Raw genomic sequence first — 17,360 nt, 5'->3', positions numbered from 1 at the left:
CACCCCTGGGGACCGGCTGCAGGGTTCTCCTTTAGCGCTGCCAATGCCCATTTGTCTTGTAGATTCAATGCTCATTTTCTGAGAGTCTGGCAGGCTGTAATTTAAGTGGCTCATGTAATAGGGATTAACTAGCATAGAATGGATGCACTTTTGAGTAGAAAGCTGAGTAATGCGTTTCTATTTCAGGATGTTTTTACTGTTAGTGTTGGAAATCTACCCCCTAAGGCTAAGGTCCTTATCAAAATTACCTACATCACAGAACTCAGCATCCAAGGCAGCAGGGCTGTCTTCTTCATGCCTGCCACTGTGGCACCCTGGCAACAGGACAAAGTTTTGAATGAAAACATTCAGGTTTGTATGCTTAGAAAGATTTAAAGAAGTTTTTTTTAGTGATTTATTGATAGGGAATTTAAAAATATCTAAAATAATCTAATCTTTCTAGGGGCACCTGGGTGGCCCAGTTGGTTAATCATCTGACTCTTGATTTCGGCCCAGGTCCATGATCTCAGGGTTGTGAGATTAAACCCCGAGTTGGGCTCCATGCTGGGCGTGGAGCCTGCTTAACATTCTCTCTCTCCCTCTTCCCCTCCTCTCCCACTTCTTTCTCTCTCCCTCTCTAAAAAAAAAAATAATAATAATACATGAAAAAAAATCTAATCTTTCTGGCATGAAGTCAATTTTACTGACATTTCTGCATTTAGATACATGTAATGTTTGTAAAATGAAAAGAATAAAGACACAGGCTTAATAGGTATAATATTTTTATTCTGTTCAGTCACTTAAAAAATTTTTGTGTCTGTACTACATGTTCATTATGAAGAATTTAGATAAGCATAAAGAGTGCAAATAAACCAGAGGAAAATTTAAACAATCCTTAATTCCATTGCCAGAGATAGTAGCCCAAAGCTACTGGTTAATGCTTTGTTTCCCTTTTGTACATATTTATATAAATTATGTGTGTGTATATGCATACAGAGGTATGATGTGTATGTGTGTGTGTATACCCACATATAGACATATGTATAGTTGAAAATCTCTGTTAAATTGGTCATAAATTATCCCTGATATCAGTTGCATTTTAGAAGTTATTGTCATTCCATGAGCAAATGTTCTGTGTCTCACTACTCAAAAGTGAGACCAGCTGTCTTGTTGCTCCTGTAGATTGTGCTCTTGATAACATTACATTCAGCTTAGAGTTCTCATTGTGAAACTTAGTAGATACTTAGTTATACATATATATTTTTCTTTTAACAGGATACAGTAGAGAAGATTTATATAAAGAAAATAGGAACAAAACAAAGGTTAGTACCAAAAATATAAAACCTCTTCAGACATCCAGTGGACATTAGTTTTATGGTTTCAAATTTTACTTAAAATTATATAAAATGACAACAAGTATTTGTTTAATATTTAAGATGATAGACAACTTTTTCTTCTTTTTTGGTAGCTTCTCTTTGAGTATGTCCATTGAGATGCCATATGTGATTGAATCCATTTCTAGTGATACACATAAACTGAGACAAAAGGTTAGTAAATCTTTGTTTAATTTTTTAGGAGCTTTTATTTTAGCATTAGTTTTATTTTGTCAAGGCAATACATGCAGGTGGTTTAAAAAGTTAAAAAATAATGTTAACAACAGGGGTGTCTGGCTGGTTCAGTTGGTGGAACATGCAACTCTTGACCTTGGTGTTGTGAGTTTGAGCCCCACACGGGGTGTAGAGATTACTTAAAAAATAAAATCTTAAAAAAGAAGAAGAAAATAATGCTAACAATGGCTTCTCACAAGAAGCAGCAGCCTGGTTCTGCCCTGCCTCATCCAGACCAACCTCTAGAGACAGTGAACCACTTTAAATATTTTACCTCCTTTCTGGTGGCCTCCAGAGTTGTAAATGCTCAGGTTTTTTTACTGCTTGTTCTTGATTCATCTGATTCAAAATTATTTTTTGATTTCCTGTTGTGGTAGATGAAAATTTAATTCTCTTATCTCTCCACTAACCTCACTCACACATAGATTAAAACTCTTTAGAATACTATTGGTCACTGTTAAATGCTCCCAATAATTCAGATAATGTTTTTCCCCTGAGACCTTCCTCCCTTCTGTCTCTCCACTCCACTTCATTACCACAGGACAGCTGTTGTCCCAGGGCCTTTCTTTATGATTCTCCTTTGTAGGGCTTTTCCTCTTTATCCTCTTTCTTGTTTTTTTCCCCTCCATTTGGCAGAGCACAGCTTCCATTAATTTCCTGAGCTTGTGGGCAGCAATGTCTGGAGCTATCCTTATTCCATGTGTGAATGCTGATCATTTGCTGAGGTGTTTAATCCTGGGTTGAAAATCATCTTCCTCAGAATATTGAAAACATTATCTTCTAGCTTCCAGTGCTACTTTTGAGAAGTTAAACGCTATTCTTATCCCCCATTCTTTGTATGTAGTCTGTTTTGTTTTGTTTTAAATTCTTCAAGAGTTTCAGATCTCTTGGGGCACCTGGGTGGCTTGGTTGTTAAGCGTCTGCCTTCGGCTCAGGTCATGGTCCCAGGGTCCTGGGATCGAGCCCCGCATCGGGCTCCCTGCTCGGCGGGAAGCCTGCTTCTCCCTCTCCCACTCCCCCTGCTTGTGTTCCCTCTCTCACTGTGTCTCTCTCTGTCAAATAAATAAATAAAATCTTAAAAAAAAAAAAAAAGAATTTCAGAACTCTTTATCCCTGGTTTTCTGAAATTTCATAAGAATGTGATATTTAGGGGCACCTGGGTGGCTCAGTCGTTAAGCATCTGCCTTCGGCTCGAATCATGATCTCTGGGTCCTGGGATTGAGCCCCGCATTGGGTTCCCTGCTCGGCAGGAGGCCTGCTTCTCCCTCTCCCACTCCCTCTGCTTGTGTTCCCTCTCTCGCTTGTCTTTCTCTGTCAAATAAATAAATAAAATCTTTAAAAAAAAAAAAAAGAATGTGATATTCATTCATTGTGCTGGGAAATTTTTTTATATTTTTTAAAAATAAATTGTTCCTGTTTCCTTCAACTTTTGCATTGCCTTTCAATCAGGTGTCCCCTGGATTGAGCCTCTTGTTTTCTCTCTTTTTCTCTCCTGTTGACCATTGTATTGTTTCCTTGTTCTACTTTCTGGGTGATATTCTCAATTTTAAATTCCATTCTACTGAAATTTGTGTTTTAGTTCTCATTTTTAATTTGTAAGAACTCTTTTCTGCTCTGTAAGTATTCCTTTTTTATAGCATCTTTGTGTGTTTCATGGGTGCATTATCTTCTCTTTCTTGTCTCTCTGAAAACATAATGTATTTTTTCTTCTCTTCCCTGTGTTCTGTCCTTTTTCTTTGAGTTCCTTTTTTCTTCTTCTGGCTTTTTCTTTTTTCAGTCTCTATATTTTGTGTTAGAGGCTTTTCCTCAAATGCCTGGGTGACCTCTCTGTGTTCATCTCTAACTGAGACACAAGAAAGCTAGTTAGATGCTCTGAGGTGGGTGAAGCGAATGGACCAAAGACCCTGCCCTAGAGGCCCAGGCAGCTGGCTGGCTGTGTGGTGGTGAGTCTCGTGGTGGTGGTTTAGCCCTTCTGTGGTCATTCAGAACACCTCTAGGTTATTCATAAAGTATGACTGGGGAGAGTGACTGAGAGGCCCACACGTTAGGATGCCAACTTTGACTTCATTCCCCAGTTTGCAGCCCTATATTCCTATGCTTTGTTATGCCTCGGATTTCCCAGTGTGGATGCTATTTGCTTGAATTTCTCTAAGAAATGAATCTTTAGTTTCCTTTAATGAGAGAACAGGGTGCTAACTATTGGTGCTAGCTGCTTGGCTACTTCGGGCAGGGAGGGGGCCTGCACTAAGTCAACCGCTGTGTTCTGCAGTACCCCCAGGGTATGAGCCTTATTGGGTTGCTGTAGTCCCCCACCAGACCCGGGTAGTAGCTTCCTCCACTCTAGCTGAATCACTTGTGATGCCTCTATCAACTTTCCATCTTTTTAAAATTTGTTGACATCTCTCAGCTGCTATTGTCTTTGATCCTATTCTCAATATCTTATGGGCTTATACCCTTTAATTGGTTCCTTTTTATGGTAGAGAATTTTAGGATTTTGCTAGGAATGGAGGTAAACACATACATTTAGTCCATCCTGAACAAGAAACCCTCTGCATCAGGTAGCTTCTGCTGTGTAACAATCTCGAAACCTTATGGTTTAGGGTGCCTGGGTGGCTCAGATGGTTAAGCGTCTGCCTTTGGCTCAGGTCATGATCCCAGGGTCCTGGGATCAAGTCCCACATCGGGCTCCCTGCTCCTTGGGAGCCTGCTTCTCCCTCTGCTTATCTCTCTCTCTCTCTCCATCTGTCTCTCATGAATAAATAAATAAAATCTTTAACAAAAAAAAAGAAACCTTATGGTTTAAAACAACAATATTTGTTATTTCGCACAGTTTTGTGAATTGGCTGGGCAGTTCTAATGGGCTGCACTGGCTTGACTGGGACAGCATGGTCTAGAATGGGCTAATTCTAATACCTGGCAATTGGCCTGGTGTCAGTTGGGGTGATAACCATGTCTCTCTTCATCCAGCAGTTTAGCTCAGGTTCATTCATATAGTTAGTGGAAGAGTTCTCAGTAGCAACAGAGAAAGGCAAGCCCCATTGCACCAACGTTTTCCAAGCCTTTTGCATCACATCTGCCAATATCTGATTGACCAAAGCAAGTCACATTGGCCAACTTTGATTCAAGGGCAGAGAAATAGGTGCTACCTCCTGACGGGAAGAGACACAAAGTCACATTGCAAAAGGGCAAGCACATAGGAATGGAAAGTCTTTATGGCCATTTTACAATCTATCATATTGCCTTTATTGTTTTAAATCTTATCCACATTTTCAAAAGTTATTTTATATTTATGAAAACTTAATTTAAAAATACGGCATAATTATAAGATTTCTATTGAATTTTCTATTTTTACTATTCTAAGTTCTAGTGTACTTACTGCTATATCCAGATAGTTCTACCTGAATACATAGATCTATAATCTTTGGATCCAGGATTTGAAACTGTCTCAGACTTCTCAATTGGACTGTGTACATCAATCTTAGAATTTCAGGAGGGTAACTGATATGATAATGGTCATGACTTCTAAAAATTTCATAATTTTGGAATTTATTACTACCTTGTTGATTCTTGATGGAGTTAGATAAATTATGCAAGGGTTTGCCACTGACGGGTAACTGCAAATTGATCATATGGTATTATTCCATTATTTACTTTGTTGTCGTTGTTTGTTTTGTAGCGCACAGACTGCAAAGCTGTAATTAGCACCATGGAAGGTAGCTCCTTAGACAGTGATGGATTCTCTCTTCACGTTGGTTTGTCTGACGCATATCTCCCAAGAATGTGGGTTGAAAGACATCCAGAAAAAGAAAGTGAGGTATAGTCCTTCTTACTTAAAAATGGGAGACACTATTGAAAAAATATTTCAGAATAGATTATTTAAATTTGGAAATTACTGATAGTCCTGAAAAACTAGCATTACAAAATGAGCTCTCACCACCCCAAGATTTTACAACTAAAAATACTTATGAAATCAGGCATGACAAACTTCTGAGGTTTCAACCAAGTCCCTCATGTGGCATGTTTCTCTATGACTGTGGTTTCTACCTTAATCCCACCAAAACCAAAATACGCCTTCAGACATTACATTGGTTAGTCTGTACATTTTTATAGTTTTAAGATATTAATACTGTAAAAGTAGATGCAAAATTATTTATGGCCATAAGACAATTTGTGTGTCTATGATGAGGAGTCTCTTCATATTAGAATAAAAATTGAGAGTGACATCAGCAAGATGGCCAAACAAGATGTCCTTTACATGTATCCCCCCCCCCCAGTAACAATTATTTGACATCTATCCATGGGCAAAGTGCCATGTGGGAGTTTTGGGGTCCAGTTAGGAAATTTTGAAACCCCAGTGCAGCCCAAGACCAAAGAGAACCATTTTGAGAAGGCAGGTTTGCCCCCAAGCAACTGACTTGCTGACCATGGTCCTGGCTGCAGACACCATCTATGCCCCCAGATATCCTGAAAGCACCCTCTACTTGGCTTCAGCCTCCTAACAGTCATAGTCTATAAGCAGACCCGTGATTCCAGGGACCCAGCAGGAGACACTTCCATCTACAACCCTGAAGATTCTAAAAGGGCCCTATTCTCAGCTCTAGCCCTCTCCTAGCTGCAGTCCACGAGCAGTCCCATTGACATAGGACCTGTTGGATACTCATGTCTGTATCTCGGGAGATCCAGAAAGGGCCCTATATTCTGCTTCAGCCCCTCCAGCCATGATCAGAGACCACTCAACCTACCCAGAGACCTCATGGGAGACATCATCTGCACATTTAGAGCCAGGTCTGCAGATCTCAGCTGTGGCTATGAAACCTGAAACAGTTCCACAGCTTAGTTCCAGCTCCTCTCAACCTGTAGTCCAGGGTCAATCTTGTCCTCCCAGGGACTCATCCATCAGCTAGGCAGGAGCCTTCCCAGGGACCTAGTGGAAGCTGCACCCATCCATACACCTGGTAATAGGTCTGCTGACTGAGGAACTGTGGACTGTGAAGTGGCATCTTGTTCCCAGGCTACCCTACTGAACAAGGTACTGAAGCAGTCCCAGCCACCCAGGGCCCTACCAGACATGATCCACACCTGTCTGACCCCTGATAACAAGAATATCAACTGCAGACCACACCATAGACCCAGCAACAGTCTTGAAATTGACTTCAATCCTGCACAACTATGATGCCAGAGGTAATCCCATCAGCCAGGGAGCCTGCCACACTAGTCTGTAAAAATTAGTCTGTGTTTTCTCCTTCAGATGCACAGATACCAATGCAAGGTTTATGTGGATCATGAAGAATTAGGCAAACATGACACCACCAAAGGAAACTAATAAAGCTCCTGTAACTGACCCCAAAGAAATGGAGATCTATGATTTGCCTGACAACAAATTCAAAATAATCACCTTAAGGAAACTCAATATAATATAAGAGAACATGGAAAAACAACTAAATGAAATTAGGAGAATAACACATGAACAAAATGAGAAGTTTAATAAAGAAATACAAATCATAAAACAGAACCAAACAGGAAGTCTGGAGCTGAAGAATACAATGACAGACTGAAAAATTCAAGACAGAGCTTCAACAACTGACTTGATCATGCAGAAGAAAGAATTAAGACAGATCATTTGAAGTTAGAGGAACAAAAAGAAAAAGAATGAAAAAGAGTGAAGAAAGCCTACATGAATTATGGAGCACCATCAAGCAAATGAACATTTGTATCACAGGCATCCCAGGAAAGGAGAGAAAAGGGCAGAAAGATTATTTAAAGAAATAATATCTAGGCGTGCCTGGGCAGCTCAGTTGTTAAGCGTCTGCCTTTGGCTCGGGTCATGATCCCAGGGTCCTGGGATCGAGCCTTGCATCAGGCTCCCTGCTTGGCGGGGAGCCTGCTTCTCCCTCTCCCACTCCCCCTGCTTGAGTTCCCTCTCTCACTCTCTCTCTCTCTGTCAAATAAATAAATAAAATCTTAAAAAAAAAAAAGAAATAATACTAAAATCTTCCCAAATCTTGAGAGAGAGATGGACATTGAGGTGCAGGCAGTTCAAAGGACCCCAAGCAAGATCAGTTGAAAGAAGATTACTCCAAAACACATTATAATCCAAACATTAAAAATCAAGGACAAGGAGAGAATTTTGAAAGCAGCAAAAGAATGGCTCATCACATATAAGGGAACCCCCATTAGGGCTATCAGCAGATTTTTCTGCAGAAACCATGAGGTCAGGAGGAAGTGGAATGATGTATTCAAAGTGCTGAAAGGAAAAACTGCCAACCAAAAGTACTACTCTTTTGGGTTCCTGGACCCAATTCCAAGGGGAAGTGGGGGGTTTCCCCACATACCACCATGTAAGTCCAGGATGTTACCTTACTTCTGACCAACTAGCTATAAATCAGAGATTCCCACAAGCCTTTCCTCAGTTTTGATTAACTTGCTAGAGCAGCTCACAGAACTCAGAGAAACATTTTACTTACTAGAACCAGTTTATTACAAAAGCATATAACTCAGGCATAGCCAGATGGAAGGGATACATAGGGCAAAATCTGAGGAAAGGGTGCAGAGCTTCCATTCCCTCTTCAGGCATATCACTCTTCCACATCTTCCTGTGTTCACCAATGTGGAAGCTCTCCGAAGCCCATGCTTTTGGGTTTTTATGGTGATTTCATTACACAGGCATGACTGATTAAAATCGTTGGCCATTGGCAATTGATTCAGTCTCCAGCCCCACTCCCCTTCCAGAAGTCTGGGGGCAGAACTGAAAGTTCTAAGTCTCTGGTCACGTGGTTGATTCTCCTGGCAACCAGCACCCCTTCTAGGCGGGATCCAAAACTTGCCTCATTAACATAACAAAAGACACCTTTATCACTCTCATCACTTAGGAAATTCCAAGGGTTTGGGGAGATGTAAGCCAGGAACAGTGGACAAACACCAAATATATATGAATTGACCAAATACGTATTTCTTATAAATCACAATATAGCATAAACCCAGCAAAACCACCCTTCAGAAATCAAGGAGAGATACATTCCCAAACAAAAACTAAGGGAATTCATCACCACTGGTCCTGCCTTATGAGAAATGGTAAAGGGTGTTCTTGAAATGAAAGAATGCTAGAGAAACACAAGCTTCTAGTTGCGGAATGAATAAGCCATGGGAATAAAAGGTACAGCAGAGAGAGTATAGTCAATTCTATTGTAATAGCATGTGGTGACAGAGGGTAGCTATGCTTGTGGTGAGCACAGCATAACAAACTTGTCAAATTGCCATGCTGTACACAGGGAAGTAATATAACATTGTGTGTCAAGTATACATCAGTAAAAAATAAAACATCCTGTCAATAGATGCAGAAGAACTGTTTGAAAAATTCAACACCCTTTCATGATGAAAGCTCTGAACAAACTGTATAGAGGGAACATACCTCAGCACAATAAAGGCCATATATGACAAACCCACAGCTAACATCATACTCAGTGGTGAAAAATAGAGCTTTTTCTCTAAAATCAGAAGTAAGAGTGCCCACTCTCACCATTCCTATTCACTGTAGTACTGGAAGTCCTAGCTAGAACAATTAGGCAAGAAAAAGAAATGAAAGGCATGCAAATGGAAAGGAAAAAGTAAAATCATCTCGGTTTGCAGATAACATGATCTCATATATAGAAAACCCTAAAGACTCCACTAAAAAACTGTTAGAACTAATAAACAAATTCAGGCAAATTGTAGGATACTATAAGAAAACTATAGGCCAATATCCCTGGCTCACATAGATGCAAAAATTCTTAACATAATATTAGCAAACCGAATTCAACAGCACATCAAAATGATCATACACCATGATGTATGATCAGCATACAAAAATCAATTACAGGGGCACCTGGGTGGCTCAGTCATTAAGCCTTCGGCTTAAGTCATGATCCCAGAATCCTGGGATCGAGTCCCACATCAAGCCCCGCATCAGGCTCCCCGCTCCACCAGAAGCCTGCTTCTCCCTCTCCCACTCCACCTGCTTGTGTTCCCTCTCTCGCTGTGTCTCTGTCAAATAAATAAATGAATCTTAAAAAAAAAAGAAAACAATCCCATTTACAGTAATACCAAAAAATAAAATAAAATACTTAGGAATAAATTCAACCAAAGGAGGTAAAAGATATATACATTGAAAACTATAAGACACTGATGAAAGAAATTGAAGAAGACACAAATGAATGGAAAGATATCTCATGATGGAACCACAAAAAACCTGAATAGCCAAGGGTATCTTGAGAAAGAAGAACAAATCTGGATGCAGCATACTTCCTGTTTTCAAACTATACTACAAAACTATAGTAATGAAAACAGTGTGGTACTGTTATTAAAAAAAAAAAGACCCATGGAACAGAATTGAGACCCCAAAAGTAAACCCATGTGTATATGGTAAACTAATATTTGACAAGGGAGCCAAGAGTATTCAATGGGGAAAGGATGGTCCTTTCAATAAATGGTGCTGGGAAAACTGGATATCTATATTATGCAAATGAATGAAATTAGGCCCCTATCTTGCACCACTCATAAAAATTAACTCAAAATGAGTTAAAGACTTAAGTGTAAGTCTTGAAACCATAAAACTCCTAGAAGAAAACGGAGGAAAATCTTGACATAGGTCTTGGCAATGGTTTTATGAATATGACACCAAAAGCACAAGGAACACAAGCCAAAATTAATAAGTGGGACTACATCAAACTTAAAAGCCTCTGCACAACATAGGACACCATCAACAAAATGGAGAAGCAACCTATGGAATGGAAGAAAATTTTTGCAAACCATATATCAGATAAGGGATTAATATCCAAAATATATAAAGAACTCATGTAACTGGGTGTGCCTGGGTAGCTCAGTCAGTTAAGCATCTGCCTTCAGCTCAGGACATGATCCTGGGGTCCTGGAATCGAGCCCCATGTGGGGCTTCCTGCTCAGCAGGGAGTCTGCCTCTCCCTCTGATCCTCCCTGCCCTGCTTGTTCACTCTCTCTCTCTCTCAAATAAATAAAATCTTTAAAAAAAAGTTCATGTAGCTCAGTAAATATATATATATATATATATATATATATATATATATATATAAAATGAAAACATGGGCAGAGGAACTGAATAGACATTTTTCTAAGGAAGACATCCAGATGCCAACAGGTACATGAAAAGATGCTCAACATCACTCATCATTAGGGAAATGCAAATCACAATGAAGTATCACCTCACACCTGTTGGGATGGCTGTTATCAAAAAGACAAGAGATAGCAAGCATTGGCACAGATGTGGAAAAAAGGGAATCCTTGTGCACTGTTGATGGGACTATAAATTGGTGCAGCCACTATGGAGAAAGAATACAGAGGTTCCCCCAAAAATTAAAAATAGAACTACCATGTGATCCAACAAGTCCTCCTTCTGAGTATGGATCCAAAACAAATGAAATCATTATCTCAAACAGATAATCTGCACCAACACATTCATTGCAGCATTGTTCACAATAATGAAGACATGAAAAAAGCTAAATGGATGAATGGCCATAGAACATGTGATAGACAGACAGATATTGGTCAAAGAGTACTAACTTCAGTCCTGAGACAAATAATTTCTGGGGATCTAATATATAGCATGGTGACTATAGTTAACAATACTGTATTATGGGGATGCCTGGGTGGCTCAGATGGTTGGGCATCTGCCTTCGGCTCAGGTCATGATCTCAGTGTCCTGGGATCGAGTCCCCCGTCAGGCTCCCTGCTCAGTGGGGAACCTGCCTCCCCCTCTTCTTCTCCCTCTGCTGCTCCCCCTGCTTATGCTCTCTCTCTCTGACAAATAAATAAATAAAATATTTTTAAAAATTATTAAAAAACCCAAGAAACAAAAAAAAATACTGTATTATGTACTTGAAAGTTGTGGAGAGTAAACTTTAAATGTTTTCACTATAAAAACAAGACTAGAAGTTATGTGAGGTGACAAATGTGCTGCTATCCCTATTGTGGTAATCATTTCACAATATCACATCATGACATTGTACACCTAAAATGTATACAATGTTATAGATCAATTGTATCTCAAAGTTGGGGAAATATATGATAGTAGTTATACTTTAAGTATTGGTTGATTAATAAAAGATAATGTGGCATATTTTAGTCATCACAATAGCATCTATATTCCTTTTAGAATAGTGTGTGCATATATGTGAGAGACAGAGACATATTACTTATTTGTTCTTCAGACTGTTGATACCATATGAATTTTCAGATATTCTAAATTAAATTTGCACCTTTCAGGGGTTTATGGCCTACATATTGGAAAGTCCAGCTCTGACAGTCTACTCTTTATTTGAACTCCTATAGACCATCTCATTGTTGAATAAATCTTATTCTTTTTGTCTTTATAATATTACCTGGCTAGAAAGTTGAATTTTATAAGGAGGTCTTTTCCAATAAAAATTATTCATTTATGCCAACCAAACTCTGAAAATCCTACCTGTAGGTGTATGTATATCTATCCCTTGCAGGGATGCCTGAAATATTCATTGTATATAAACTAAATCATCTTATAAATGCCATAGATAAACATGGTATTTAAAAGAGTATGGTAAATTGACAGACCCCTTTAGTAACAGAAATAAGAACGTCTTAATTAATCTTTTCTGTAAACATGGGTTTTTGTATATTGGTTATGCTTTAAATGAAACACACATATACGTATAGTGGTGTGTTTATGTCTCTACCTTCTTTGGGGCTTATAAGATTTTTGTTGCCAGCCATATACACTGGCAAGTGGCACATTCCCATTAGAGTCTGAGATCGAGGGAGAAGCAGTGTGCCTGAGCCTAGGGGGGTTTCATCAGTTTTTAGTGGGCCACTCTTTATTCTCTGTTACTCTAGCCCAATTACATGTCCATCATTTAGATTGTGTGGGTAGGTTTTGGACTGAAATTTTGTTGTCTTTTGGCACATAAAGTAGTGTAAGCATACTTGTTTTATTGTGCTGTGCTGTATCATGCTTTACAGATACTATGTTTTTTACAAATTGAAAGTCTGTGGCAACCCTGTCAGGCAAGTCCTTTGGCGCCTTTTTTCCAACAGCATTTTCTCACCTCATGTCTCTGTGTCACATTTTGGTAATTCTCTCAATATTTTGAACTTTTTCATTATTATCATATTTGAAATGCTGCAGTCTTATGACAAAACTTGAACAGATGAGGAGTTGCTTCTTATGGACAAGCAAAGAAAGTGGTTTCTTGAGATGGAATCTACTCCTGGTGAAGTGAAGACTGTTGAAATAACAACAAAGGATTCTAAAGAATGTTACATAGACTTACTTGACAAAGCAACAGCAGGGTTTGAGAGGAACGACTTCAATTTTGAAAGAAGCTCTACTGTGGGTGAAATGCTATCAAACAGCATCACATGCTACAGAGAAATTGTTCGTGAAAGGAAGAGTCAATTGATGTGGGAAACTTTAGTGTTGTCTTATTTTAAGAAACTGCTGCAGCCATCCCAGCCTTCAGCAACCACCACCCTGATCAGTCAACAGCCGTCAGCATCAAGGTGGGACCCCCCCACCAGCAAAAAAATTATGACTTACTGAAAGCTCGGGTGATGATTAGCATTTTTTAGCAGTAAGGCACTTTTTAATTAAGGTATGTACATTTTTTTAGATATAATGCTATTGCACATGTAATAGACTACAGTATAGCATAAACATAACTTTTATGTGTTCTGGGAATCCAAAAAATTTATTTAACTCACTTTTTTTGCGATATCTGCTTTACTGTAGTGTCTGGAACTGAACCGGCAGTATCTCAGAGGCATGCCTATACCAATATAAACAAGCCAGACCAGGTTAAGTTATGATAAACATCAACCCAGCACCTTTTTTCTTTTTTTAGGCCTGTATGCTTGTTTTTCAACCCGATCTTGGTATCACACTCTCTGACCTAGCCGAGAACAGTGAAGTGATTATTTGTCTCGATTGCTCCAATTCCATGGAGGGTGCAACATTCTTGCAAGCCAAGCAAATTGCCTTATATGCACTGTCCTTGATGGGTAGGAAGCAAAAGATCAACATTGTCAAGTTTGGCACAGGTGAGCGCTCTTCGGCCCCAGTCCAAAGTGTGCTTCCTCCTTCATATTAGTGTAGAGCTGATGGCTATTCGTACCCTGACCTCATCTGTGGAGTAAGAGGTAGCATAGCATGGAGTTCAAGAACCAGAACACTCGAGCTAGGTCCCTAGACCCAGATTCCAGCTCTACCACTTACTAGCTCTAGATGTCACCTTGGGCAAATTACTTGAACTTTTCCTCATCTGTAATATAAGAATGAGAGTTCCTACCTCGTAGCCTCATAGTGTTGTTGTAAGGACTGAGCTGATGCATGTAAAGGATTTAAAACAGTGCCTATTATAGAGCAAGTACTGTATAAATATTACTAGGTTACCAGCAGCTGAACCAAATGCAAGACCCTTGGTTTAACATGTATGAGGGTCCCAAGGATATGGACAGAACACCTGAAATCAGCACAGTAGTAAAAAATCTATAAGGTTTCAGGAAGCATCAGATCAGCCCTTTTAGAGGAAAAGTAATACCATCCTCCAGATGAGGGCCCGGGGACATCTCAGCCACCAGAAGAAGGTACTTTAGGAATGAGAGAAGGAACGGAGTAGAGTGAGGGGACAGTCGTGTCCTATTGATTCTTCTGTGCCATTCAGCAGAAGACTGAGCCCTTTTACGAAGGAGCTAGGGTGTGCTGCTGTTGGAGGCAAAGGTCAAGGAAGGCTGGGGTACCAAGCGCCTGGAAAGAGAATGTGTCCCTCCGGTGGCCAGGTGGTCTGTGCTATTGTGACACCCCGCATCTTACTTTGCATGAGCGATCCACTACAGAACAAATGTCTACACATGTAATTTTACTCAGAACATTTTACACAGTAAAGTGCATAGTTTCAATGCACTAATTATTTAAAGGAATACTGTGGTGAAGTTTTGTTTTTTTTTTACATGTTAAACTATCAAACATGGTAACATGATTGTTAGTGGTCAATAAAGTGAATATTTAATAGCTGTACCTCATGCCAATCTTATCACACAGGTTACAAGGAATTATTTTCATATCCTAAGTACATCACAAGCAATAATACACCAACAGAGTTCATTAAGGTGAGTAAAAGAACCTTCTTTCATCTCTTGGGTCTTTTCCTATCAAGTTTTAATGGTATTGTCTGGACTTATTCTCCCCAAGACCACTAATAGATCACCCCTAGTCCTTCAGTTTTTGTATGTCAGTGGGACCCTTTTATTATTATTATTATTAATAAAAGCGATATCAACTCATTAAAGAAAAATTAGAAATTAAGAAGGGTAGAAAGAAAAAAAATCACCCATAGTTCTACCACTTAAATACAACCAAATACAACAGTCTTGGAATGTTTTCTTCTGTTTCTTTTTCTTCTTTTTCTTAAAATGGCCCACGCTGAGAATGACTAGTTGCCATCTCATTCCAGCCCAGCAAACCCAGGAAAACCATAAAAAAATCAAATAGGTGTTAGCCGATAATATTATAGTTACTGTGTGATGTGAAAAAACTAACAGTATATAAGCATAGTTGTTCCACAAATGTGTAATTAAAAAAAAATCTTTTCAGTGATGATATCTCTAAACCATCATTGAGACATGCTTCAGTAAATGATTACAGTTAGTGGTGACTCTACCCAAAAGGAATGAATAACCTTTCACTTCATTTCCTCCAGTCTGCTACACCTACCATGGGAAATACAGACTTCTGGAAAACGCTCCGATATTTAAATCTACTGTACCCTTCTCAAGGCTTACGGAGCATTCTCCTTATATCTGATGGGCACCTCCAGAATGAGAGTCTGACATTGCAGCTTGTGAAAAGAAACGTCCGGCACACCAGGCTGTTCTCCTGTGGTATCGGGTAAGTGCAGGAGATCTAGTCACATAGTGAACACCATGGGGGAAAAAGGCAGCCTGTGGGTAGGTCGTCTTTGTTGGCCTGCACAGGATTTTTAGAAGTTTTGAAGTTGATAATAGTCTATGGAAGCAGTTTAGCATAGAGTTACAGAGCTCTGGGCAAGTTGTTTAACCTCTTGTCTGTAAAATGAAGATGATAATGAAAATGTCATAGGATTAATAAGTTTGCTCTAAGGATTAAATGAGCTCATATATAAAAAGTACTTAAGTCCCAGCCCTGCAGTGGGGTGAGGGAAATGTGTAAGGAAGACCAGACCCGGCACCGCTAGAAAAAAAAATACTTAAGAACACTTGGCAAGCACCAAATCAACGTTAGATTTTTTTTTTTTTTTTTTTTTTTTTTGCTTAAAAATCCAAACTTCCAACCTATCCTAAGAAGCCTGAAGATCTGGCAATGCCAGGCACACTCCCTCCCCTGGCAGTTCCTGACCAGGGCTAAGGGCCACTGCTTTGGGTGGGCCCCACCCAGGCTCCTAGCTCCTTCACATCTTTCTGGTGGCTGGGCACATTTGCATTTTCAAACCCTGTGATGGACATAGGATCTTTCTCTTGGGAGGCTAGGCCCCCATGATTGTTGGAATGAACACCCTCCCCAATTATAGTTAGCTTCTTTGGATTGAACTGAGGCATATGGTATAAACATAAGGAAAACACCAAACAGAAGGGGCCAGACTGTGTTTGCACAGAGCATGCCTGCACCCTCGTCTCCCTGGACTCTCCCCTAAATAGTTACCATCCTGGCAAATGATAACCAGGCCTCCCTATTCTGAGGCAGTGCATGGAGCAGGGCAGCCCCTCAACATGGGGGTAGGGGTAGAGGTGGGAGTGGTAGCTATTGGTGTTCTCTGGGGCCACTGTGCTCTCCTGGGCTAGGGGTTCTTTTCAGGCCTCAGCTATGAGCTACAGGAGCTGGGACCCTCCACACCCCCTGAGGGCCCTCCCTGCTATACCCAAGCCAGCCTGCCTGCCCAGAGGGCTCTTTCCCTCTCTCTGCCCCTCCTCAGTCATAGCTCCTAGTCTTCTTCTCCTAACAGGACACCACAGACCAACCAGGAAATTTATCCAGCCCATAATGGACTCCCCCAGGAATTGCTTCTAAATGGGCTTTACCTAATTAACTTGTGGACATGGGGTGGCTGGCCCTACCCTGCTGCAGGGATGTGGCCCCCTCTCTGCCTGAGTCAGTGCCCTGTTCTATCTTCCTGGTCACAGCAACACCCCCCTGCTCCCCTGACCAAGTATCAGAGGCTGTGCCAGGGTTATGGATTGACCTCAGTGCAGGAGATCCTGGGCCCTGTTGATTCCTTCTTTGCTGAGAGCCTGTCATGAAACAGACACTCCTTGGTGCTGGACCACAGTGCTGTGTTTAGGGAGACAGGCTGCAAGCAATCCAATAAGCTGAAAGGGGAGATGGGTTTTACTAAGTGCCAGAAAGGAAATAAGAGGGGTACTGTGATGGGGGTGAGTGGACATGAACCTCCTTTGGGAGATGACTTTGTGCTTTGACACGACCCAGCCTGAAGGAGCTGAAATTTTTATTGATTTTCTGTCAGGTTTTAGGATCTTTCTAAATGTTTCTGCCTCATTTTATACATGCTCATTTGTGTTCACAAACTCTAGCAATATGTGAGTTCTCCAGGAGTAGAGCCTGTTCGTCTTGCCTGTTGTCACAAACTCTCCTCTGAGCTACACACAGCAGGAGCAAGAATAGATTCCAAGCAGCCTCAGTAGCCAATGAAATAGATAAAATACAAATAAACTCCAGTTTAGGGGGATTATCTAATTGTTGTAATC

The 17,360-nt window shown here is 40.3% G+C and overlaps 1 protein-coding gene across 7 annotated transcripts in view; it reads left to right on the top strand.

The window, feature by feature from the left end:
- PARP4 (poly(ADP-ribose) polymerase family member 4) overlaps nucleotides 1–17,360 on the top strand; it is a 116,587-nt gene that overhangs the window by 52,493 nt on the left and 46,734 nt on the right. For all 7 annotated transcript variants that reach the window (XM_027588852.2, XM_027588856.2, XM_027588855.2 and 4 more), the window contains 7 exons: nucleotides 187–351; nucleotides 1,255–1,301; nucleotides 1,448–1,526; nucleotides 5,263–5,400; nucleotides 13,469–13,664; nucleotides 14,665–14,732; nucleotides 15,323–15,510. In XM_027588852.2, coding sequence (XP_027444653.1) covers nucleotides 187–351; nucleotides 1,255–1,301; nucleotides 1,448–1,526; nucleotides 5,263–5,400; nucleotides 13,469–13,664; nucleotides 14,665–14,732; nucleotides 15,323–15,510 — 881 coding nt within the window. The remainder of the gene's footprint in view (nucleotides 1–186; nucleotides 352–1,254; nucleotides 1,302–1,447; nucleotides 1,527–5,262; nucleotides 5,401–13,468; nucleotides 13,665–14,664; nucleotides 14,733–15,322; nucleotides 15,511–17,360) is intronic.

The sequence above is a fragment of the Zalophus californianus genome, chromosome 3 (genome assembly GCF_009762305.2).
Source record: "Zalophus californianus isolate mZalCal1 chromosome 3, mZalCal1.pri.v2, whole genome shotgun sequence".
In the NCBI taxonomy this organism is placed as follows: domain Eukaryota; kingdom Metazoa; phylum Chordata; class Mammalia; order Carnivora; family Otariidae; genus Zalophus; species Zalophus californianus.
This window is presented reverse-complemented; position numbering and strand designations above follow the sequence as displayed.